At 48.4% G+C, this 24,971-nt stretch overlaps 1 protein-coding gene across 2 annotated transcripts in view; it reads left to right on the forward strand.

The window, feature by feature from the left end:
* SNX9 (sorting nexin 9) overlaps positions 1 to 24,971 on the forward strand; it is a 51,787-nt gene that overhangs the window by 21,392 nt on the left and 5,424 nt on the right. For both annotated transcript variants that reach the window (XM_061567732.1, XM_061567739.1), the window contains exons 8-17: positions 764 to 889; positions 2,158 to 2,275; positions 3,892 to 4,022; positions 5,137 to 5,240; positions 6,665 to 6,768; positions 7,542 to 7,619; positions 10,463 to 10,542; positions 14,225 to 14,314; positions 15,619 to 15,733; positions 16,963 to 17,054. In XM_061567732.1, coding sequence (XP_061423716.1) covers positions 764 to 889; positions 2,158 to 2,275; positions 3,892 to 4,022; positions 5,137 to 5,240; positions 6,665 to 6,768; positions 7,542 to 7,619; positions 10,463 to 10,542; positions 14,225 to 14,314; positions 15,619 to 15,733; positions 16,963 to 17,054 — 1,038 coding nt within the window. The remainder of the gene's footprint in view (positions 1 to 763; positions 890 to 2,157; positions 2,276 to 3,891; positions 4,023 to 5,136; positions 5,241 to 6,664; positions 6,769 to 7,541; positions 7,620 to 10,462; positions 10,543 to 14,224; positions 14,315 to 15,618; positions 15,734 to 16,962; positions 17,055 to 24,971) is intronic.

Raw genomic sequence — 24,971 nt, forward strand, 5'->3', positions numbered from 1 at the left:
AAAGCTTCAAATCAAGATAAAATGAATTTAGTTTAGAAAAAAAAAGTGATTTCATACCTACACGATCTCACCCAAAAGAGTTAATTATGAATTCGGTGACGTAGAACTGCGGGGCAGCGTGGTGGGCAACAAAGGGCAGTACAGAAACCCCATTGTAGTTCTGTACTTCTATGTTCCCTGACTTCAAACCTGCACTGAAGCACGGTGTGGGGAGGCCTTCATCCAGCAGCCGATTTACAAAACGGGCTGTTCACGTCATAGTCATCATCGTTTATATTTCATGTCGCGCCTGCGGTGCGGTACATCTCGAGTCACGGGAATAAATTTGGGTGGGCGGGGTGTTTGAGATCATTACACAGTGCGAGAGTGATTGCAGACCAAACCCAACATTCAAAAACAACACGGTGCATCATGCATAACGCACTTAAATTGTCGAGCTAAACTGTGTTCGAGACCCATTCGCTCTCTTTCTTTTGTCATTTGAGTTACGTGGGGCCACGGTCATTGAGGCCACGATCATTGGGGCCATGATCATTGGGGCCACGATCATTGGGGCCACGATCATTGGGGCCACGATCATCGGGGCCACGATCATCGGGGCCACGATCATTGGGGACACGATCATTGGGCCCACGCTTGACCCACCACAGGGCCCTGACGCTACAAAATGCCACGTTGGTGCCACCGCCGCACTCCTCCTCACGCTCCCTCCGCGTCTCTCTCCCCCGTCGCGCTCTCTTTCCGCCGCGTCTGCCGGCTTCAGGAGAGCGAGCTGGGCGCCGTGTGGGAATACCCGCCGCTGCCGCTCATCTGCATGGTGGACGACCCCACCAAGGGCACCAAATTGCATGGGCTCAAGAGTTACATCGAGTACCGGCTCATCCCTAAGGTGCCTGTCCCGGGGTCCGGGTGATGGGGAGGTGGGAGGGGATGGCTGGGGGGGGGGGCATGTGACCGATGACTGCAGGTTACGATGCAGTGACGTTTGTAATATTCACAACAGTTGGCTGTGTCGAGTTTTAACGACACATTTATATATTTACGCGATCTAACCCAAAAATCTCTGTTATGAGTGAAATTGATGAATGCTATGTTTGGTCAAAGTTCATGATAATTATTCAGAATCTCTATTTATCATGGAGGAATCCGATGAGCTATGAAGCTCTTTTTCACAGATGTCCAGAGGTAGTATTAATGTTGATAATTACGATGACATTATTTCTAAATTTGATGGCAGTGGTGGTGGTGATGATTATTAAACTAGATGATGATGAAAATGTGTAATATTGGTGATTGGGATTAAATGAGAAACATGATTATATTTGGTGATTCATGACGATCAAAGGCAATGTTGATGATAATATCGATGGCAATCGATGATTGGTTTGTTGATTTGTAAACTTGAAGAGGAGATATTGCATGCAATGTGGATGCGTGTGATTTGGTGCCTGCGTGACACAAACTGATTTTAAAGAAGATAAATAATAATTTATGATGTTTTATAAACTTAAAGAGTATAACGATGGTGATAATGATCGAGGGGGGTAGCATATTGTGCGTAACGTGTTATGTGACAGGTACCTGTAGGTACTGTATCCGATGATGCTGCAGGTGATTAATAATTAATAATTGGTGATGCTGATTTTAAACTTAACGAGGATACTGTTTGCGGCATGGACATGTGTGACTGGTGTTAGCAGGACATGCTAAGCGATCATGATGACGATGATGATAATTAACTCGGAATGGAGGAGGGTTAGCATGAACGCTCATTAGCTGCGCGTATGTTACCGTATTTGATCTTACGGGTTTTATTTCTGCCCCCCCCTCATCCTCCCTCTCCTCCATGTTTCCCTAATTAGGTCAGTCATACTTCCCCCTCCCCGGTTGTCCCCTCCCCATTTAATCTCTCATCTTCTCCCCCGATGTGGTGTCCCCCCAAACTTGGCCGAGGCAGTGACGGTGGTGGGTGGGGGCTCCCCCCCCCCCCCCGCCACTCTCCTGTCCAGTTGCGTCAGGGACCGTCTTAAGTGAATTTCGATTACCCGGTCACGCGAGCCGTGCGTCGTGCCATATCGGGGCTCGCGTTTTGTTGCAACAACAACAACAAGATGATGATGGGTTTGTGATGTGGCCGTGTGTGATGCTTGTTCACAGGACACGCTGTGCCCTGTGAGCCACCGCTACAAGCACTTCGACTGGCTGCACGAGCGTCTGGTGAACAAATTCGGAGTCTCCATCCCCATCCCTCCTCTGCCTGAGAAGCAGATGGCAGGTCTGGCACACGCGCCACTGCACACACACACACACAAAGTACAGATAAAGATCCTCCCCTATTGCCTTAACAGACTGTTGGGGCAAGTGCTGTTAGCGAGCATCTATGAAGGCCGGCGCGAATGAGCAGTGCGCGTGTCAGGTTTAACGTTGACGCGGCGTGCTCTGGCCGCCACGACGGTGAGCCGCCGACGGTGGCACCAGCGTTGTCTCGGTGAAATGGAGTAAAGGTTGCCTCTGGGTACTAATTAACGTATACAGGGACTCTGCTACTTACGAACTTCCAGAGATACGAACAAACCCGTCCCTATGTCCAGTTACCTGTTCGGACCGAGAGTCGTAAGTTCAACCGCCGTGCAAGGGATGGCGGGGGTGGTACTTACACCTGCATAACATGAAGAACCGGTGGCTTCTACATCTACAGGAGATTATGCAACTTTTAAATCCATTCGCCGTGTTTCGTGTACATGCCGTACAACATGTTTGGATCGACGGGAGTAAAGTTGGACTTAAGAACAAGTTGACATACAAACAAGTCGACTTACAAACAGACCTCTGGAACCGAACTCGTTCGTAAGTAGAGGAGTCCCCGGAGATCCGCCCTCCCCCACCAGAATCGGAGCCTGACGAAATCTGTGCCGCTCGTTGTCTGTGATCGTTGATTAAATTACAAAAACCGCGTGCTACGTGCCCCCCCCCCCCACTCCACCGCGTCACGTGCCGTATAACAATACTCGTGACGTCAGTAAGTTACCCAGGAAAGCCTCGTCGAGTCACAGAGCTCTCTGTCTTTCAGGACGGTCACGCATCGGGATGTTTGACCTATCCCATCAGCAATGCACCTCGGTCACTTCTGTCACTGCGGGAGGCACTCGGTTTGTCATGTACTGTACATGTGTAGTCCTTTTATCAATCCACTGCTGGATGAGGGCCACCCAATACTGTTGCGGCGGTGATTGTGGAGGTGATTGTGGAGGTGATTTCACCATATTTCACCTCGCTCGTCAGTGCGAATTAGTGAAGGCGGTGTGGTAAACATTTCAGTGGAGTGCAGTGCACCATTTGACTTTGATGCACTGCCCTCTGCTGCCAATGTAGTCCGGATTTCTTAGTTTTTGCAAATTTTCCTCATCAAACCAACACCATACCTCCAAGGTAGCCGAATGTCCGTCACACGGCCTGAATGCGTGGTGCGGTGCCACCTCACGTGCCCTCGTGTGCCGTCTCATGCGTGTGCCACCTCTAAACTAAACACATTTTTTCTTATTTTACCAGGTGTAAGGCCGCTATATACAGCTCTTTTTCAGAAGCTACCTAGCCACGAATGATAGCTCAACGAAGTGGCTTATCGCGTGGAAATTTATAGAGGCCAAATATTTTAAACGCACGTTTCTAAGTATGGGGGGGAAAAAAAACGGAGGACTCGGAGAAAAATCCGCGCAACCACGGGGGGAGAACACGCAAACCCCAAATATACAGTCGTCAGGGTCCAGGATCGAACCCATGAATTCCTCCTGCATGCCAGGCGAGGTAGTTAACATCACGGCGCCCCCTGCGTGTGCCACGCCACGTTCCCCGCCGTGCCGGCTGGGTTCTCACGCGTTCCCCCCCCCCCAGGCCGCTTCGAGCACGAGTTCATCCAACTGCGCAAGGAGCGTCTCCAGGCCTGGCTCAACCGCATCTGCCGCCACCCGGTGATATCCCAGAGCGAGGTCTTCCAGCACTTTCTGAGATTCACCGACGAAAAGGCGAGTCTCACAACTCACCCGACGGATGGTCCTGTTGAGTTGTCACCAGCGAACAAAGACGGACGTCGCGTCGCGTCGCGCGCTTTAAGATGCGCTTATGCGGCCGTCTGGAATGCTCTTCCGATATTAGGAAACCACTGGAGGTGTGCACTTTTAAATCTAGATTCAAAACTCATTTCTCTAGAAAAAAAACTAATTTCTCTAGAAATGAGTTTTGTGTTCAGTTTGTTTGTCCTGCCCCCGCACCTCTGATTAGCATGATTGGCTGTGTATGGTGCGAAAGAAGTTCAACATATATACCTACATGCATACAACACACATATGTAACGAGTTCTGCGATGGCCCTGCTGCATCCTGTATCTCATAGAGGCAGCGGTTTGGCTTTTGCGCTGTACCTGGACATCAACTTTGTTCTTCTACTATGTTAATTTATTTACTAAAGAGCATATTGAATGTGTTCAATCTCATCAGTTCGTGCAAACTAAGTTTGGGTTGAGCCTGGATAGTGTTTGGATGGGTGACCACCACACTGTGTTGTGTGGTCAATTGGCGACCAGGCTGACAACGATCAACTCCTCTGCCCTCGTGTAATCACTGGTGGTCACTCTTGATTCTAACCCAGAATCTCAGCGCGGGTGCGGACTCAGTGATCTGACCCCTGTGTCACCCGACCACTTCCTGGACGCACAGAAACCCAAGCAGACAGAGCCTGGCTTGTGGCTCTGCCGACACGGCGTGACGATGTGATTCTATACTCGCGTGTAGCGGTCATGTTTAGGAGCTAAATGCACATTTCGAGGTCTGATAGCCACGACAAGAGAGCTTCAGGAGAGAGTACGTGTAGTTTTACTCCTCCCCCCTCCCCCCCTACTCCTCCTCCTCCTCCATTGAAGCAGCACAGACCAAAGTGGTATGGTCCATAGGTGGGAGATGGTAGCCTTCTCACGGTTGCCGACGTTACGTGTTTTCACTTCACCTTAAAAACAGCTCTCTAACACCGTCATCTAGGGCGAAAATGGACGTCATTAATTTCAATCCAGATGATGTATGAATGTTGAACTTCGTTCGCACCGCACTTAGCCAACCGTGCTAATCGGGTGATCTCTCTGCTCAGGCTTGGAAGACTGGCAAGCGGCGAGCGGAGAAGGATGAGGCGGTCGGTGCCGCGCTCTTCTCCATGGTGGACACCCCGCCTGACGAGATCACGCTGACCGCCACGTGCGTATACCCTCAGCGTCGCGTTCTTTTTTTCTTACTGCTACTTACCCGTGAAATGTCGTGGCGCCGATGTCTGCCCTGGTCGCGGCGTCAGAGGTCGTGTCGCCAGGGCAGGAGACGTTCCCTCTTTTTAAATCCTTTATATTAAGTTCACTTGCTTGCGCGCTTACGACCGTGCAAATCTTTCGGTCGTTTTTTAACCCACTTCCCGTGATCCAATCGAGCTGACATTTTGCACACAGACTCGTTGTGCGTGACAATGTATTTTCGTGAAAATTTTTTCCAAAATTTTACACTTTTTAGGAAAAAACAAATTATATTTAATTACCAATTACTTAATGGTGGCAGGCAATCATCTGACCCATAGGTGGCAGCCATCTCAAGCCAGAGGACGAGAGGACTCTAGCCGCCACGCATATAAAGGATTTATAGCGAAAAACTTTGTTTTTACGGGATAATTTTTAATTTTGTATTTGATTAAAATTCTTTATTAATCTACATATATATTAAAAAAATGTTTTAACATAGAAAGTGCTTTTTTATTGAGGTACGCACACAAGTTCCGGTACAACGGATTTCTGGGGGGGGGGCAGAAAAACTGTGCCAGGGGGGATGGGGGAGTTCTCCAGCGCTTGGGCGAGTCGAGGACTGGCATGGAACCTCGAGCAAGGAATGAAATGGGGGGGGGGGGGGCCCTAACCAACGAAACCAGTGCCTGCCCCCCCCCCCCTGTGCAGCTGCACCAGCCTGCACACTGAGTCACTTCTAGAGGCGTGACCAGCCTGACCCTGCACGGCACGCCCCCTTTCTTGCTCAAGAGAGCTTTGCCACGTGCCAGTTCTTTGGCGTTTATAAGTTACATTACAGTTCTCAGAGCTAAAAAGAGGGTGATTATTTACTGTAGATGGGTCCAAGGTAATGGAGTTACAAGAGAAAAGCAGACAAATAATACACAGGACTGCAGTGAAACGGGCTTTTTAATACATCGCACCAAGCTGCTCTGTATAAACATAAAAAATGCCACAAAACACGAACTGATGCTCATATTAAGCATCATAATTGTAGGTTCTGTGTTCCATGCTGGAATCCCATTACCGTGGAATAGATGATGCTATGATTTGTGTTTGACAGTTATTGGTGGACCAGGCTGAGATTATCACCGCGCACTTTTATTTTTCGCATCGTTTTGTCATCGGTGGCTGCCTGCGTTCCGACCCCCAAAAACCCTTGGGTGATGCACGGGCCCCAACGCTCTTAACTTCTGCGTTGTTTTAACTCCCGTTGGGCCACGAGCCGCATATTATTGAGCTAACTTTTTAATTGAAAATTCACAGTGGAGCTGTGAAGCTGTTATAGGCGATGCGTGGGGAAACAGAGAGAGCGGGCGGGGGGTGCTCAGCGGCGCCGTTTGTCTTGAATTGCAGGGAGCAGACCCTCGAGACGTTTGGGAGGTTTGTGAAGGCCATGGATGAAACCACCAAGACGGTGTTGTCTGTTGGGCAGGACCACTGGAAGACCTGCAGCACAAGTGTGTGAATGCAAATCGTGGTGTCACACTCGCCCGCAAGCGTGCGATCGTATATATCGTGGTGTCACACTCACATACTATGTTCAATACAACGTCACATATTCGACTCTGTGGGCATTGAGGTCAAGGCGGCTATGTACAAAGATTGGCTACTTGAGTATCTATACAAATTTACAGTCACACCGTGCACAGGTAGGTCACCGGAAAAAAATAAAACACAAACTGCATTAAACATCGGGACAAGCTTCACTGTGCTTGAGACGTAAGCGAATGTACAGGATATTAAGAATACCATGTGTGGAAAGGTCACAATGCACAAATGCTGCACTGGATGCGAGCAGTTCATTGGTCAGAGCACGTTTGTAAAAGTCAGATATATGATCTTGTACTGTGCTCACAACTGGAAAACCTGCACGACAAGCGTGTTATTCTTGGGTAAGTGTCACACTCGCATACAAATCCACTCACCCACGGACAACCCATGTAGTGAAAGGGAATGATCCTTTTAATATGGTCTGCAAGGATGGATACACGAACCCTCGTTTTCTCCACTGCCATCTGCTGGCCACCGTGCACTTCCCAGTCGGTTTGGAAGTTAAACAAATCCCCGTGTGATCCAACAACCCCCGTGGCTCCCAAAAGCGCCGCTGGATCGTAGGCGTGCGACACTTCGCCCAGCGTGATAGCAAGAAGGGGGGTGGGGTCTTAATGTGTCCCTATGACGTCTCAGGCCCCGCGGTGACACCGCTCGCTCGTTCGCTCGTGTGTTTCAGCCCTGTCCAAGGAGCTGCAGAGGTTTGGCAAATCGCTCGGTGACCTTTCGGATGCTTTCAAGGCCAGCGCCTACACGGGTACGTAAGACGCACTCTCACCAGCCCCAAGGTGCACCGTCGATCCTGTCTCTGCCCAGTAATGCTGCAGCCCTCTCTGGCTGACCAATAGAATCGCTTTTCGAGGTGCGCACACATCTGGTGTCTCGGCAACTTGCAAAGCCCCCGTCACAATCACAACTCCACCCACCCTCCCCTCCCCTTCGCTCAGTGGCAGGAAGGAAACAATCCCAGAGATATGGTATATATTTTGAATAAGTTGACAAAGCATCCTGTGGTTAGGTTACCATCCAGAGCCAAGAGAGAGATATATATATACAGTATATGTTTTTTCCTTTCCACCATATTTATTCACAACACAACCCTGAAGTTTTACTGAACCATGACGATGATCCAGGCAAAGGTTTATTGCTCCCTTAGGAGAGGGAGTCGCGTGGCCCACTAAACAAGAGCCACGTGACCCACTAAACAAAAACCACGTGGTCTACTAAACAAGAGCCACGTGACCCACTAAACAAGAACCACGTGACCCACTAAACAAAAACCACGTGGTCCACTAAACAAGAGCCACGTGACCCACTAAACAAGAACCACGTGACCCACTAAACAAGAACCACGTGACCCACTAAACAAGAACCACGTGACCCACTAAACAAGAGCCACGTGACCCACTAAACAAGAACCACGTGACCCACTAAACAAGAACCACGTGACCCACTAAACAAGAACCACGTGACCCATTTAGCAAGAACCACGTGACCCACTAAACAAGAGCCACGTGACCCTGCTCATACTGGCATTGCCCGGTAAGGCTGCCGTTTGAGTCTGGACCAAGCCCCGCTTGTCCGGTTTAGTGAAGCAGACAGCTCTCCTCCCAGTAGCCAATGGCAACGTGGCTTCGTTTTTTGTATTGTTTGTTGTAACTTTCTGACCCGCCCCTGCTGGACATCTGTGAAAAAAAGAGCTTCATAACTTGTCGGATTTCATCCAGGATAAATACAAATTCTGATTCTGAAATGTAGTAAAATGTTAAAGCCAAGCAATTGATGGCCTTTTTGCCAGTGAGGCTTCTGTTTCTCATTAAAGATCACCCAAGTGCAGGCCTTGCATCATCATCAGCCTGATGCAAGGCCGTAGCCATGGAGTCAACATTGGGGGGGACCAAATCTTCCAGGGTGTCTGGGGGTCCCCCCCCCGGAAAAAAAATCTAAATTTGAAAAAAAATTCCTGCCATTTCCTGCCTAAAATATTTTTAAAAATCACTTTAGAATAATGTCAAATAGTGTATTGTATTACATTGCTGCGTTTTTTTCTTTTTTTACCTTTTCTTGTTTAATTGTATGTAATGTGAGAGATTGGGGATTAATAAAGTACAACCATAACCACAATCATATAAACAGAAATCGATTTTATAGCAAGATATTGGTGGGGGCATTTTGAGCATATTTGAATATTATAATTACGGCCTTGGCCTGATGCCTGCTGCGCGTGTACATTGTCGAGCCCTGCACCCACATCGCACGGAGTCAGGTGTGGCTCAGTTCACATTCAGCAATCCTCCTGCTGCGGGTGTCAGCGTCGCCGGCGGTGGCGGAGCGTGGTTGGCATGGACCCCGGTGCGAGGAATTAAATTGGGGGGGGGGCAGGGAGTCCCCGCCTTTCCCCCCCGCCCCCCACTGTCCAATTTATGGGACCCCGATGCAGTTGCACGGCCTGCTACACTCGGTAGCGACGTCACTGTCGTGAGAACCCCGTTTAGCCTAGTGGACGTATTGGGGAAAGAAAGAGCTGTCAACAGGCACCAGTTAAGAAGACTGGTGTGTCTTAATAGGTGCTCAGGTAGTGTGGCTAGAGGCATGCCAGGCCATACGTGCCCAGAACCATTCCATGGCACCTTTGTATGTTGAACTTCTTTTGCACCGTACGTAGCCAACCGCGCTAATCGGAGTTGCGGGGGGGGGGGGGGAATAAACAAATTAAACGCAGAAAGCTGTTTGTCCCCCATGTAAAATCTGGAGAGTATTCTTGCCAATAGCATGTGGTAATCCACCAGTAATTTGTTTAGCAAGCCTCATTCTGCTGATGAGACCCAAAAGGTGGAAACGGTCCAGAGTTTGCTGTTGCTTGATAAGACTGGTCAAAAAAAAAAAGCATTTTTTTCTGGCCTGGACTTTTGCAGCTGTTTTAGACTAATTTCAGGGTTCTGATTCCAAATCTGATCTCAGATTTGCTCGATCACATCTCATTTAATGCTATCGGCATACCCCATTTTCATTGATTTTACCCAAAATTTACTCTGTCACTTATGATTGCAAGTTGTTGCGAGTCAGTGACTGCTTTAGTGTTAAAATATGGTGCTGTATTTTTAGGATAGTGTGTTTATAATATCATTTTATGTAGATATCCACATTTATTTAATATTTATCCTCTGCAGTTTTTATTGAAAATGCAATATTTGATATCTCAAAACCCTGATGTGATGGACAAAAACTGATGCCAGATTTGGGATCAGCACCCCAAAATTACCGTTGGAATACCTTATGCCAGAAAAAGTGTGTTGACCAGTGTAATTGGTCTGGAAAGCCAGTTAGGTTGATGGAGTAAAACTTTATTTAATATTTGTAGATGTGTATTCGGAGAGGCAAAAGTGGAGTTCTGTTTATATTTACTTTTGCCAACGATGCTCCACAGCTACTCGTGGGTTATTTTACAGACCACCCTCGGATTTCCAGCGCCGTCGTTTACGCATCACACCGGGCGCAAACCAATGTGCTCCTGTAATTGTAATGCTGCTGCTGCTGATTTCTTGCCAAATTCCGGTCGTGCCTGTGCCAAACAATGTCTCATTAATGTCTGCGCTGCAGGGGAAGATCCAACCCTGACAGATGCGTTGAGCAAAGCCAGCCAAACGTATGACGAAATCGCTACCATTGTCATGGAGCAGGTGAGTGCGCGCGTGTGTGTGTGTGTGTGCGGGTGAGTGGCTGGGTGAGTGTGTGTGTGTGTGCGGGTGAGTGGCTGGCTGGGTGAGTGTGTGTGTGTGTGTGCGGGTGAGTGGCTAGGTGAGTGTGTGTGTGTATGTGTGGGTGAGTGGCTGGGTGAGTGTGTGTGTGTGCGGGTGAGTGGCTGGGTGAGTGTGTGTATGTGTGTGCGGGTGAGTGGCTGGGTGAGTGTGTATGTGTGGGTGAGTGGCTGGCTGGGTGAGTGTGTGTGTGTGTATGTGTGGGTGAGTGGCTGGGTGAGTGTGTGTGTGTGTATGTGCGGGTGAGTGGCTGGGTGAGTGTGTGTGTATGTGCGTGTGAGTGGCTGGGTGAGTGTGTGTGTGTGTGCGGGTGAGTGGCTGGGTGAGTGTGTGTTTGTGTGGGTGAGTGGCTGGGTGAGTGTGTGTGTGTATGTGTGGGTGAGTGGCTGGGTGAGTGTGTGTGTGCGGGTGAGTGGCTGGGTGAGTGTGTGTGTATGTATGTGCGGGTGAGTGGCTGGGTGAGTGTGTGTGTGTATGTGTGGGCGAGTGGCTGGGTGAGTGGCTGGGTGAGTGTGTGTGTGTATGTGCTGGTGAGTGGCTGGGTGAGTGTGTGTGTGTATGTGCGGGTGAGTGGCTGGGTGGGTGTGTGTGTGTATGTGCGTGTGTGTGTGTATGTGCGTGTGTGTGTTTGTGCGGGTGAATGGCTGGGTGAGTGTGTGTGTGTATGTGCGGGTGAGTGGCTGGGTGAGTCTGTTAAAGCTATAAGGGGTATCTTTGTTGTTGTCTTTGTGTGCACTTGTCAAAACTATCGAAGAATCGCGCTAGTTTGAACCCTACTGCTGGAAGAGTGCTTATCCATGCCGTGTGGGTCATGGGGGTCACATGACCATACTTGACCACGCTGGTGGTGGACGGCGTAGACGTTGGAGCATAGTAAAGCACAATGGGTCCATCTGCACTGCCCCCTGCTGACAATGTGGCCACGCAGCAGGGTACAATACCTGCATGGCGGTCTCCCACCCACTCGCCAGGCTCAAGGGGCCGTCCATAAATGACGTCACGCACCTGGGGGGGGGGGGGGGGGTCAGACATTTGTGACGACATGTGACGAGGGGGGGGGGGGTGAGAAATGTGATGTCACGTCAAAATGTGCAACTTTAAATAAATATAGACAACACGTTCTACTTAATGAAATATACTTTTTTATAAATGTTTTCTCCTACAACATCAGAGTGCAGCGGCACAATAAATGTTTTTTTGGGGGGGAGGGGGGGCAGAGCTTTGTGACGTCATATTTGAGGGGGGTCTGACTTTTTGTGACGCCGTGTGAGGAAGGGGGGGGGGGGTCAAAAATCGTCCAAAATCGCGTGACGTCATTTATGGACGGCCCCTAAATTGAAAACTCATTTCTAGAGAACTGCTTTTTGTGGTTAGTTTGTTGTCCTTCCCCTGCACCTCTGATTAGTACGGTTGGCTACGTACGGCGCGAAAGAAGTTCAACATACATACATTACTCTCCAAGATCTAATGAGATCGGTTGCATTCCAGTTGATTTTATCATCGACAAACTAAAATGATAATTGTTCCTATTGACCGGGGAAAGCCTTGCCGAGTCTCGAGATATATTTTCACGAGAGGTCCGACTATTTTGCCGTTACATTTGAATGAGTGTTTTGCATGTGGCTGTAAACCCCATAATAAAGGCAGGCGCACAGAGGGATTAACACGGGATAGAGCCGCACAGACTGGCCACACAGACTGGCCAGAATCAACCTGGTCATCTCGTAACCCGGCAAGGTCTTACCGTGTTGTCTCCCTCTCCCAGTTCGAGTCCAGGCTCAGGACCTGCCTCTCCTCCTCTGCTAGTGACTGCCTCTCTCCCTCCCTTCTCTCTACAGAATAACCACGGCCACCATGGCCACTAAAATTCTTTAGTTCTCCTACCTCTTGACTCACCGTCTCGCTTTCCCTCTATGAAATAGAGACGTCGACTGTTGTCTGGTCTTGGGATGCGGTTGCATTAGAGGCCAACCGAAACTGAATTTCTGGTTTCGGCCGAAACCGAAACCAGACCGAAAGTAAAAAAAATACTTTCGGCCGAAACCGAAACTATGTTATGTTACCTTACCATAATAATAAAAAGTGGGCCGTTCCTGGCCCTTTCCCCCCCCCTCAACCATTATATAAACGGAGTGGTATCTCTTGAAATATCTCATTTACTTGATACAGCTGTCGTATTTTTATTTTACTTTTATTAATTTAAATTAAATTTTTTTACCTACGTGACTTTACCGAAAAAACCTAAGAATATGCCGAAAGAGGCCATTTGCCAACTTTCGGCGCCGAAACCGAATTTCGGTCGGCCTCGAGGTCGCATTTAGGTTTAAGAACAAAAAATCAAAGACGCAGCCCAGAAATGGGCACTATTGGAGGAAGGGCCTCCACTAGAGCGAGCTATAGAGATGGTATTTGGCCTACTTTCACACACGAGGCATTACATGTTGGAAGAGGTGGGAGTACCCACACTTTGCTCTGCGACACACGACTTGCCGATCGGCTGCTGTGTACAGGACCTATTTATATGTCACTGGGTGGACAGAGGTGCGTGGATTTAATAAACATGTCCCGTTGTTTACACTCCCGTACCGGAAGTGCGAACCACCAATCTCCGGATTGCAATTCCATTTTGTTAACCAGCAGGACGTCATGTCAGTTCGGTTGCAAATAGACTCCATATAAATCCAGATTGTATTGTGTTGCGAATCATGATGTCTGTTTCACTCCTGAAGTCTTGCAGTTTTCACTTACTTGCAGCAATTCAAGCACGAAAAAAACATCGCTCTGACAATCCCACACCCAGAAATTGCTTTGATGCCACAGTTGTTCATTCTTACAGAGAGTTACATTGATTAATTACTTTGATGGCAATTATAGTAAGAACACAGTTCTAAAATTAAAGAATTGCCAGGCGACATACCTTGGTGAAGAAACTGTTAGACAGCGCTTGTTAGAAATTACGATATTTTTAAAACATAATCTGCTCACGGCTTGAGATGGTAGAGTGTTGCACAAATGTAAATGCGTTCATTAAAATAACCACCGCTGTGAATGCCTTAAAAAAAAGACACCAAGTCTTCAGACGAGGGAGCTTTGTACGCCACTTAAGCAAAACAATACAATTTTGATTTAACGCTTTCGTGACTGCAGGGATTCATATTCTTGGTTATTTCGGTAAAGTCACGTAGAAGGGAAATTATAAAATAATTTTTTTTTTATTTCCCTTCTACGTGACTTTACCGAAAGAACCAAGAATACAAAACAATACAGTTTGCATTTATTTGGCGTCTAAGTGAAGCTGCATCTCAAGACGCTGCTCTTGTGAGTCCTCTTTGTGCAGTGTTTGTGCATTCACCAGTGTTCTCCATTCACGTGCAAATTCGGCGCCGGCGAAAATCCGCACACCGTTTGATTGGGAAATGTGAACAAGATGGACTTGAGGAGCTTGATTGGAGTTTGAGAAACACCGGTTCAGGCAATATATCGGTTCAGAAAAGGTGGAGTAAACGAGTCCGCTGTTCTACCCTTGCTGCTGCCCCGGAATCTAAATGAAGTCCTCCGTCATTGCCCGCCTCGCCTACTTGTGGCCTTTCCCTTTGTCTGGCAGCCAAAGAACGACTGGCACTACCTGATGGAATGCAACCTGGAGTACAAGGGCATCCTGGCGTGCTTCCCCGACATTCTGGCCACGCACAAGGTCCGCGCCCGTTCTACACCCCTCCCCCCTCTCCCACAGAAGCGTCGCGAGCTCTGGAATTGAAAAGAGAATCAGAAGTGAAAAGGAGGTGGAGAGAAGGAGGAGCGTAGCCACATGGCCAAGGTTCACTGTAGGACTAAGCCAAGGACTATGGTTAGAATTTTTTTAATTGGTGAGTGCAAGACCCAGCAACAAAAATCTGCTCACCAACTAACGACAAGATTAAATAACGTTCGACCGTTCCATTTTCTTTTATTAACACTTTTCAACTAAGGTTGAAAGCGCCGTGAATACATTAGCTCTGTCCTTCTGTCTGTCAGCAGCAGGGTCATGACAACTGCGGTCAAGAGGGATCCGATTTGAATTGAATCGTTTTACGTGGCCCACATCCTACATCAGTGCGGACATGGTGACTGCCACAATTTTACCGTAATTTGGATCCTTTTGCTATCATCCCACAAGCTCAGTTTGGCTGTGATATAGTCCACCAGGGGCCACACAACTCTACTGCTGGTGCCTATCAGATGAATCTCGTTAGCCGAGGTTCATAAGGGTTACTTAACCGCTGCCCAGCATTCAGTGTTGAGCTGGGCCATGCAGACACCACACGTGGCCAGACAGACATCATCACAAAATAAATGACTTTTTATTTTATTTTATACCTACGTGACTTTACCGAAAGAACCAAAGAGTATGGATTCCTGCAGTCACGAAAGCTTAAAATCAAGACATCATCACTCTTTTGAGTATTTGCCATCACATTTCTAAATTGTTAGCCGATGACATTTGCCAAGCCAGCATTGTTAGTTTAACAGGATGCACTGCTGATGACACAAAGACAGTGAAAATCAGTCCTGGGTTTGTCCGCTCGAACACACGCGACTGGAAAACATGGGTTCAGAAGGTCTATCTGCTGGTGATCCTCACGTTTGATTTCACTTGGTGAGACAGACCCTTGTTTGTTACATTTTTTTAAATAAAAAATCTTATTGCCATTAAAGTAGACAACACTATACTTTTTGGTTCTTTGGTAAAGTAGGTGAAAATAAAAAATAAATAAAATACAAATAAAAATAAATAAAAATATCTAAATCAATCTTTTTATTTATTATTATTTAATTTTTTTATTTTATTTTTACCTACGTGACTTTACCGAAAGAACCAAAGAGTATGGATCCTTGCAGTCACGAAAACTTCAAATCTAGACAGCACTGTCCTACTACTTTGGCTAACTAACAAAATGATCTCTGGCGCCATTAAGTTGGTAAAGCACTAACGATGTCCCGTGTGTGTGTGTGGCACAGGGAGCGGTGGACAAGCTGAAGGAATGCGATAAGCTTATCAACACCAGCAAAATGTCTGTCCAGGAGAAGCAGGCCATCACCACTCGAGTCTCCGTCATGTCCTACGCGATTCAAGGTGTGGCCCCGGGCCTCCACAGGCTGCTGCGTCTGCCTTGAGAGTCCGATGCCCTTGTTCGCGATGTACCTTGCCACCGATCACGCTGCTCTCGCCGTTCTAGAACATCACCCAGATCCATTAGAATGCTGTCGGACACAATGGAGCATAGACATCCTGAATAACAAACATATCCTAATTCGAGACCCAAACATCGCACCTCCTGACTTTGACATTCCTCGAAGACACTGGTGTAGCCATCAGCCACATCAGAACAAGACAAGCCACGAAGAGATTCTGGTCATGTAACCCAAACTCTGCACCATAAAGTAAACAAATGTAGGCTGCGCTCCTTCCATGGAGGAGTAGCAAAACCACGTGGACTCTCTTCTTCAGCCTCTAGTGGCTCGCACACCTCGACAGTGGCGTCTGGCTCCTGAACATATTTCCATACGCAAGAACTTAAATACACAACGTATCTGTAATACTGGTAGTAACCTCCTGGTTACACCAGCCCACAGGGGATTATTCTGTCTGTCCGTCCGTCGTGCATCCAAAAATGGGAGGGGTGGGGCTGGGTGGAGAGGGGAGGGTGGGGAGGGGCTGGGTGGGGAGGGAGGGGCTGGGTGGGGAGGGGAGGGTGGGGAGGGGCTGGGTGGGGAGGGTGAGAAGGGGCTGGGTGGGGAGGGTGGGGCGGGGCTGGGTGGGGAGGGTGGGACTGGGTGGGGGGTGGGAGGGGTGGGGTTGGATGTGGAGGGGCTGGTTACCCCGTGGTGCCCTTATAAAACTCAACGTTTAACCTACTCACGCCGGCTTGTGCCCACCCTCACAGTCGGGCATATTTGCGGAATACACCACGCCGCTGTTGATCCTGGCCATTGACCGAACAACCCAACGTTACTACCAGCTCCCTCCGCAGGAATGCGTTAATTATAATGATCCACAACAGCCCTTTGTCAACCCACTGCTCGAGTATAGCCTCCCCCACACCGTGTCGGCCATGCGTGTTGTTTACCACAACTTGACCACGCTTGCCAGTGTGGGTTGGTGAAGAGGCTCCCAAGCATAAGGAAGCGAAACGTGAGACATGGTGCCGAATAGAACGCGGTACAACCCGAAAACACATCGTGGGGCTTTACGGCATATCCGCGAAAATAAAAACACACGACATAGTAGTCGTAGAAGCATTAGTCCTCGCTGGCGTTGACGTGAGGTTGTTTCAACTCTTTCCCCACGTGGGCTGTGTGCAGCGGAGGCAAACCACTTCCACTACGGGCGGATTTACGACTACAGGCAGGCGATGAAAGCCTTCCTCGCCGAGCAGATCGGATTCTACCAGAAGGTGGGACGCCTGCCAGCACGTGGTGGCATGGGGCCGCGTGGGGGCCACGGGGCGCGAGCAGCTTGGAGTTTTTGCCGTGCGACACGGGAGTGACCGAGGCCCAGAGGTCGCAAATGGGTTTTAATTCCTTACCCGTACCCGTACCCGGCCGCACCAGGGTCGCAAACGGGTACCCGTACCCGGCCGTACCCGTACCCTACCCGTACCCGGCCGGGTACGGGTAGGGTACGGGTATCGGGTACCTGATTGCGACCTCTGGGATGAAGCCATGTTGCAGGCACGGGTGGGTTGATTCTAGGAACTTGAATTGTGAGAAGAGACAAGACGTTGGGAAATGAGTGACAAACGGTGACTCACCAGTGACTCACGGCCTACCCGTACCCGTACCCGGCCGCACCAGGGTCGCAAACGGGTACCCGTACCCATACCCGGCCGGGTACAGGTAGCCGGGTATCGGGTAGGGTACGGGTATCGGGTACCCGGTTGCGACCTCTGCCGAGGCCCACAATTCTTAGACTGGCTTGGCTCTGGCTCGTGTATAGGGCCCTGAAAGTATACGTGTACTTTGCATGAGTGAGTGTGAGTGAGTGCAGTGTATATTAACAGTCTACAGTTTGGCGGAGTGACTGAGCGTTTGAGTGCATTGTATTTTAATGCAGTTTTGTGCATTGAGTACTGATGAGTTCTGTGAGCATGTTAATTTGTGGTCTCTGAGTGCGTGTGAGTGCAAGTTCAATGTGGGGAGCGGTTGCACAGCAGTTAGCGCGCTGCCCTATGAACCAGGCGACCTGAGTTCAATTCCGCTCATGACCAGCATCAGTGATGACTATCTGAAAGGTCCTGGGCCACCCCGAGGTCGACTTAGCCTCAAATGAGTACCTTGTGCTGTGTGTAAACATCGCCACTGGGGAGACAAAGGCGGTCGGGCGTGGTGCTGGCTACCCACGCCCTCGTGTGCCGTGCCGGCCTTCATAGGTGCTCGCTAGCAGCACTTGCCCCAAAAGTCCGTTAAGGGGGGATCTATGTCAGTTTTGTCTTTTGTGAGAGTGTGCTAGTGTGTGTTAGTGTGTGTCAGAGGGTACATGTGGGTGTAGGTGAGGCTGTGTGTGTGAAACTGGGGCTGAGTGTGAGGCGGTGAGAACCGAGAGCTCATGTATGTACACACTGTGCCTGCACACCCACGTTGCTACAGTGCTGTGTATGTGCTCAGTGATTTAATTACCAGCATGACCTGAACCCCCTGAGTGTTTCAGATGAATTTCAGCTGATTGAGATTTACAGTCCTTTATCAAGATGAATATTTTTTTCCCCTCAAATTGTACTTTTATGAATAGCGGCTATTTGTAGATTCCTTAAGAATAAATACATAATATTAAGCAACTACAAACATGCAAGAAACAGGCCACGTTTGTCATTAGCATTCCTTGCAACATTACAATGCGATTGAGATGTTTCGAGCGCGTGACTGCAGCTGCATCTCAAGATGCCATGCAAAATAGCGGGGCACACACGTCACGGAGAGCGGGTGGAAATGGGGAGGCAGTTATGTTTCTAATTCCCAATGTGTCACCTCTCCATGTTTCTTTGCTCACCTTTCAGGGTTTGATCTATTTTCTTGGTCAATGTCCTCGATTACGATTGCGATCGTGCACTTTCAGATTTGCTTCTGGGGCCGTCTGGAACGCTCTTCCAAAAATACGAAGTCACTGGAGCTTTGCATTTTTAAAATTTTAGATTAAAAACTCACTTCTTCAAAACAGCTTTTTGTGTTTAGTTTGGTGTCCCTCCCCTCTGATTAGCGGTAGTGGGCTACGTACGGCGCGAAAGAAGTTCAAAATATGTATATAGATAATTATAATAGCAGGTAATATCAACTGATGTCTCCTCCATCCTGGATGGTTATTGCTGGGAGAGAGTGATGTAGTTTCGTAGTTACCCCACATGTACCCATGTGTACACAAATAATCTAAACGAATGTGGAGGGAAAAACCGGAGGACCCGGGAGAAAAATCCACGCGACCACGGGGAGGACATGCAAACTCCAAACATACTGGCTTCGTCAGGGTCGCGATCGAACCCACGACCTCCTGCATACCAGGCGAGGTAGTTGACATCTCGCCACCGTGGCGCCCATGTGCACGACCGCGTCTGTTTGCCTTCGTGCCAATCAAGCCTTGCGCTTTTTGTGTCTGCGCCGCTCGTTTGTTGCGAGCGTTGCACCGGTGTTGGAGCCACCTCTTACCAAGGGGTGGCATTGTCCTCTGAAGGGGGCCCTCGCCTTCAGGGCTATACCTAATAAATGCACTTTGAACTTTGCCTGTACGCAAATAACTGAACGGGCTGATTGATTTCCCTGCCTGTTTCCCGGCATCCGTGTATTGTCGCGTGCGCGCACCGGGGGCCAATCTCAAGGCCCGCGACCAGAAAAGACTCTTGGGGAGAGGGCCGCCCTCTTTAATCCCCCTCGCGCAAGGTATGGGGCCTCACAATGCAGGTATTATTATATTTTCCTTTGCAAACAAATTCTTCAGCCCTGTTTAAGGATTACAAAATACAGCCTCGGCCAGACTCTATGCTGCGGGCTCCAAGGGCTGTCTGGAGAATCGCCCCTGTGTGCATGGCCTGCTGGTGTACCCGTGAGCTACACGCCGGTATGCGTACAGCGTCTGTCTGTTGTATGTATTGAAGCATTTGCCTGCACTGGCATGTGTTGGCATACATGTTTTTGTTTGCACGCAGGTGTGTGTTTGTGGGTAGCGGGTAGCGTAGTGTTTGGCACACTGCGCTATAAACCCAGCGAACGGAGAGCGATTCTGAGTCGCAACGAACGTCAGTGGCGATTGATATCCGGACCGGTCCTGGGCCTCTCCTTGGGGTTGACTCAGCCAGGGCAGTGGGTTGACATCGGCACTGGGGAAATAAAGGCAGCCGGGTGTGGTGTTTACCACACTACATCTTTGTGTGCCTGTGACAGGCATGTTCGGTGCTTGCAAATATAACTTGTCCCCATAGTCTGCAAGGCTAAATAGGGATCACTGTGTTTGTTCGGGGCGCTGTCGTGTAAATGGCTTGTGCATTGCATTGCAATTTCAGTGACTCGACAATGTGATTCTTGGCCATGATGCATCACACTCGACTTGGCACGTGGAACCCTGCGTCTTGTGTCAGCATCAACGCTGGCGAGACTAAGATCGCAAAGATTGCCACTGCCTGCACCGCCTCGTACGCCATAATAATAAAATATACGTATCATAGAATTGGCTTTTAAATATAGCTCTTCGTGCATTGCATCTCCTCTAAACTAAAGTAAAAACTCAGAAAGTAGTTGAACAATGAATCCAGCTCAATCCAAATAAGCTGACTCAAAGCAATGTTTTACAATTTTACTTAAAAGATTTAAGAGGTGTGCCAGCATCATGGCGGATATGACTTGGAATAGAGTCCAGACCCAGGTGGCATTACCACTGAATGATCTTCATTTCTAGAACCACCCAAAGGTTCAGCATTCACTGATCTCAATGTGCGACTCTGGGCGTAAGGCTAAAATGATTACATTTAACGCGTGACCCATGAAAGTCGTAAACATCTGATCAATTTCAGTAAAATAAACTAAAATATCTAATCCGACCAAAACATTTACAAATACAATATTCGATGGAATGGAATCTGATACCAATCCCGCGTGTGTGTCTATTTACGTTCGACTCTTTATAATCGTATACTTTATATATATATTTTAGATTTAACTTTATTTTTATAGAGATATATCTCTGTCATACGTGTTTGTTATGTGTAATGTCACAAGGGATTTATCTTCTTGGTTCTTTCGGTAAAGTCACGTAGAAGGGAAATAATAAAATAATAAAAATAAAACATCATCAAAGAAAAATAATACAATAATAATGGTTTCTTTTTCTATTTCCCTTCTACGTGACTTTACCGAAAGAACCAAGAAGATGAATCCCTGCAGTCACGAAATTTAAGGGATTTATCCTTGTCAAATATTAGAAACAAATAAACCACAGTGGCATGGAAAATCCGATGCACCAATTTGAACGCGTGACAATCACCACTGGCTGGAGCAATCCGTGTAGAAGTACTGTACAATTGTCTCGCTAATGAATTCCTCACTGAGCATTACCCGGGGGTTAGTTTACGTGGTCACGATCTTACCTCTTGCTTGTTTGTGCCCGGTCTCTTGCTTATTTGACTGACCGAGTGAGAGTTCCGAGCGAGGCAGCCACGCCGCGTGTACACGCTGCTATGTGGGGGTCCTGCCACCACAATGAGTGTCACAGTGTCAGTGTTTGCCTTGCAATGTCAATAGAGTACAAAGACTGGCCCGGTATGTGATAATGTTATGCAGAATCTGTGTGCGTGTCGGTATGTATTATCTCCTGTGCGTTTTAATGTATGTGTGTGTAATTCCCACCATGTTCGTACGTACGTGTGTGTGTGTGTGTGTACGTGTGTATATTGTGGGGGGCGGTAGGGTAGCAGTTCGCACGCTGCGCTACGAATCCGGCGACCCAAGTTCGAATCCGGCTACCCAAGTTCTGATTATCGCTCAGGCCTACGGTGACGATTATCTCAAGCAATCTTGGGCCCCCTTCTAGGTTGACTCAGCCTCAAATGAGTAAATATTTCTACTAGGGAGACAAAGGCGGCCGGGCGTGGTGTTGGCCACCCACCCCCTCGTGTGCCATGCTGGCCTTCGTCGGTGAAACTCTCTAACAGCACTTGCCCCAACAGTCTGTTCAGGCTATACGGGGGATCTTTGTTTGTGTTAGCGTGCGTGTGAGTTATTTCCCGAGTGTGTGCAAATCTTATTCCCTGTGTGTGTGTGTCTGTGTGTTTGTGTGTGTGTGTCTGTGTGTGTGTCTGTGTGTCTGTGTGCGTCTGCGTGTGTCTGTGTGTGTCTGTGTGTGTGTCTGTGTGTGTGTCTGTGTGTGTGTCTGTGTGCGTCTGCGTGTGTCTGTGTGCGTCTGCGTGTGTGTGTCTGTGTGTCTGTGTGTGTGTGTGTCTGTGTGTGTGTGTGTCTGTGTGTCTGTGTGTGTGTGTGTGTGTCTGTGTGTGTGTCTGTGTGTGTGTCTGCATGTGTCTGTGTGTGTCTGTGTGCGTCTGCGTGTGTCTGTGTGTGTCTGTGTGCGTCTGCGTGTCTGTCTGTGCGTGTGTGTGTCTGTGTATGTGTCTGTGTGTGTGAGGGGAGCGGTTAGCGAGCTACGCTACGAACCCGGCAGCCCGAGTTCGACTCCTGCTCACGGCGGACACCAGTGACAATTATCTCAACCGGTCCTGGGCCCCTCTAGGTCGACTCAGCCTTAAATGAGTACCTGGTGCGGTGTGCAAACATCAGTATTGGGGAGGCAAGGGCGCCCTGGTGTGGTGCTAGCCACCCACCCAACCCCTTGAATGCCATGCCAGCCTTAATCGGTACTCACTGAAAGCACTTGCCCCTGTTAAAGGATATATGGTGGAATATTTTGTTTGTATCCTTGTGTGTTTACGTATTGGTATATATGTGCGCGTGTGTGTGCGTGCATTATTACCTGCACGTATATAAATTATTCCCTGTGTACGAGTTATTCCTGTGCGTGTTATTCCACGTGTGTGTTCTTTGGCTGTTGCTCCCTATGCACGAGTCCGTGTATAAATTATATTTATCCCAAGTGTCTTCTTGGTTCTTTCGGTAAAGTCACGTAGAAGGGAAATAATAAAATAATAAAAATTAAACATAATAAAATAATACGTGACTTTACCCAAAGAACCAAGAAGATGAATCCCTGCAGTCACGAAAGCTTTAAATCGAAATATCCCAAGTGTGTTTGTTTGTGTGGGAGCAGTGGTGCGGCAACCAAGAGTTTTACATTCACAAGCGTGGACAAGGCGTCGGTGGCAATGATAAAAGAGAGGCAGGCCAGGTCCTCGTCGTCTTTGTCAACTCAACGCTAATGGATGAGTATCCGCTGGCACGGAGTGTAAACATCGTGACCGCTGCAACAAAAGTGATCGGCTCTGTTCTGGCCACACGATAACCTCCTGTGTGCAGGGTGCTGGCCTACATCGCTGCTGCAATGACTTCAACCCCCCCCGCCCCCACAGCTTGTGTGTTATGTGGAGTATCTGTGTGTGTGCCGGCCTTCATAGGTGCTCGCTAACAGCACCTGCCACAACAGCCTGCTAAGGCTATACGGCAGGGGTGGTGAACCTTTTATCCGCCAAGGGCAATTTGGATATTTATAACATTATTCGCGGGCCATACAAAATTATCAACTTAAAAATTCGCCTGTTATATTTGGTCAAACATTTAATTAACTCACCCCTAATACGATGGCTGGAACTGCTTCTCTTTGGCGAGGCGTGTGATGTTAGCTGGTATTGATGATGTTCTAGATTTGAAGCTTTCGTGACTGCAAGGATTCATACTCTTAGTTTTTTCGGTAAAGTCACGTAGGTAAAAAAATGAAATTAAAATTAATAAAATTAATAAAAATAAAAAAGTAATAAGAATTAAATATTTATTTTATTTTTATTAATTTTTATTTTTAAAAAATAATTATTTTATTTGTATAACTTTTAATGAATTTTTTTTACCTACGTGACTTTACCGAAAAAACTATTGATGATGATGTTACTCGCAACTGCTTTTCCAGGTTTGCTCCTAGATTTATTGAATCGAGTCCCGCCTGTGGTTGCCTTGGCAGGGCCACATCAAATTATTTCGAGGGTCTTATACGGTCCGCAGGCCGGACGTTTCCCACCCCTGCTATACAGGGATCTTTGTTTGTTTATATGTCCTATGAACAGTACGATTGCGATGAGCGTGCTGGATGATGAACCCAGCGACCCGAGTTCGATTCCTGATCATGGCCATCTGAACCGATTCTGGGCCTCCGCTAGGTCCACTCAGCCTCAAAATGAGTACTTGGTGCAGTGTGTAAAACCAGCTATGAGGGAGACAAAGGCGGCCGGGCGTGGTGCTGGCCATCCAATACCCTTGTGTGCCATGCCAGCCTTCATAGGTACTCGCTAACAGCACTTGCCCCAACTGTCTGTTAAAGGCTATAGGAGGTAAATTTGTCTTTGTAAATAGGGCACACCTGTTTGGCGCTGAACTGCCGTCAAAAGTTTTTGTTCCCATGAGATTTAAAACCCGCGAAGGCGTGTATATGTGTGTATGTGTGTGTATGTGTGTGTATGTGGTGCATCTACCGGTCATCTTGGTTAGTCGACCAACCCATGGCACCTGCTGGGTCTGCCCCGTGACCTCCTGCCAGCGGGCGTTCGATACTTCACGTGATAGCCTCAAGGTGCACATGGCCTGGCACAAGCGTCGTGGTGACGTCACCGCCACTTAGTGGCGAATGGCGGTTGTTGTTGTGTGCACGTGTATTTTTCAAATACAAAATGCCACCCAACAGATCCCGATAGCTGTCAATAACCGAGCCATGTTTAGAATTGAGTGTGTGTTGAATAACTTTCGCATGTGTGCGTAACTTGTCGTCTGTGCAGTTTAAAAAAAAAAGTTCAATGGGTGTAACGCTAGTGTGTAAATCACCAGAATGTGGGACGGGAGGAATGGGCGTCTGTAAGCCAACGCTGCATGTGTCTTCATGCAGCGTATGTCATGAATGGCCTATTGTGCGTTGTGTATTGTTTCTGCGTGCGCGTGTGGCTAAAACACAGCAAGTTGGCACAGCAGGGTGCACAGGTGGTGCAACGGCCAGTCATCTCAATCAGTCGACCCGTGGCACCTGGGTCTGTTCTGTGACCTCCTGCCAGCGGGCGTTCGACACTTCACGTGGCCTTAAAGTGCACGTAGCCTGGCACAAGTGCCCTGTGGTGACGTCACCGCCACGCAGTGGCTAATGGAGGTTGTTGTTGTGAGAGGGAGGTGTGGCAGGACTTAATAGGGCG

The sequence above is a fragment of the Lethenteron reissneri genome, chromosome 5 (genome assembly GCF_015708825.2).
Source record: "Lethenteron reissneri isolate LAM-NWPU_2019-01 chromosome 5, ASM1570882v1, whole genome shotgun sequence".
Taxonomy (NCBI): Eukaryota; Metazoa; Chordata; class Hyperoartia; order Petromyzontiformes; family Petromyzontidae; genus Lethenteron; species Lethenteron reissneri.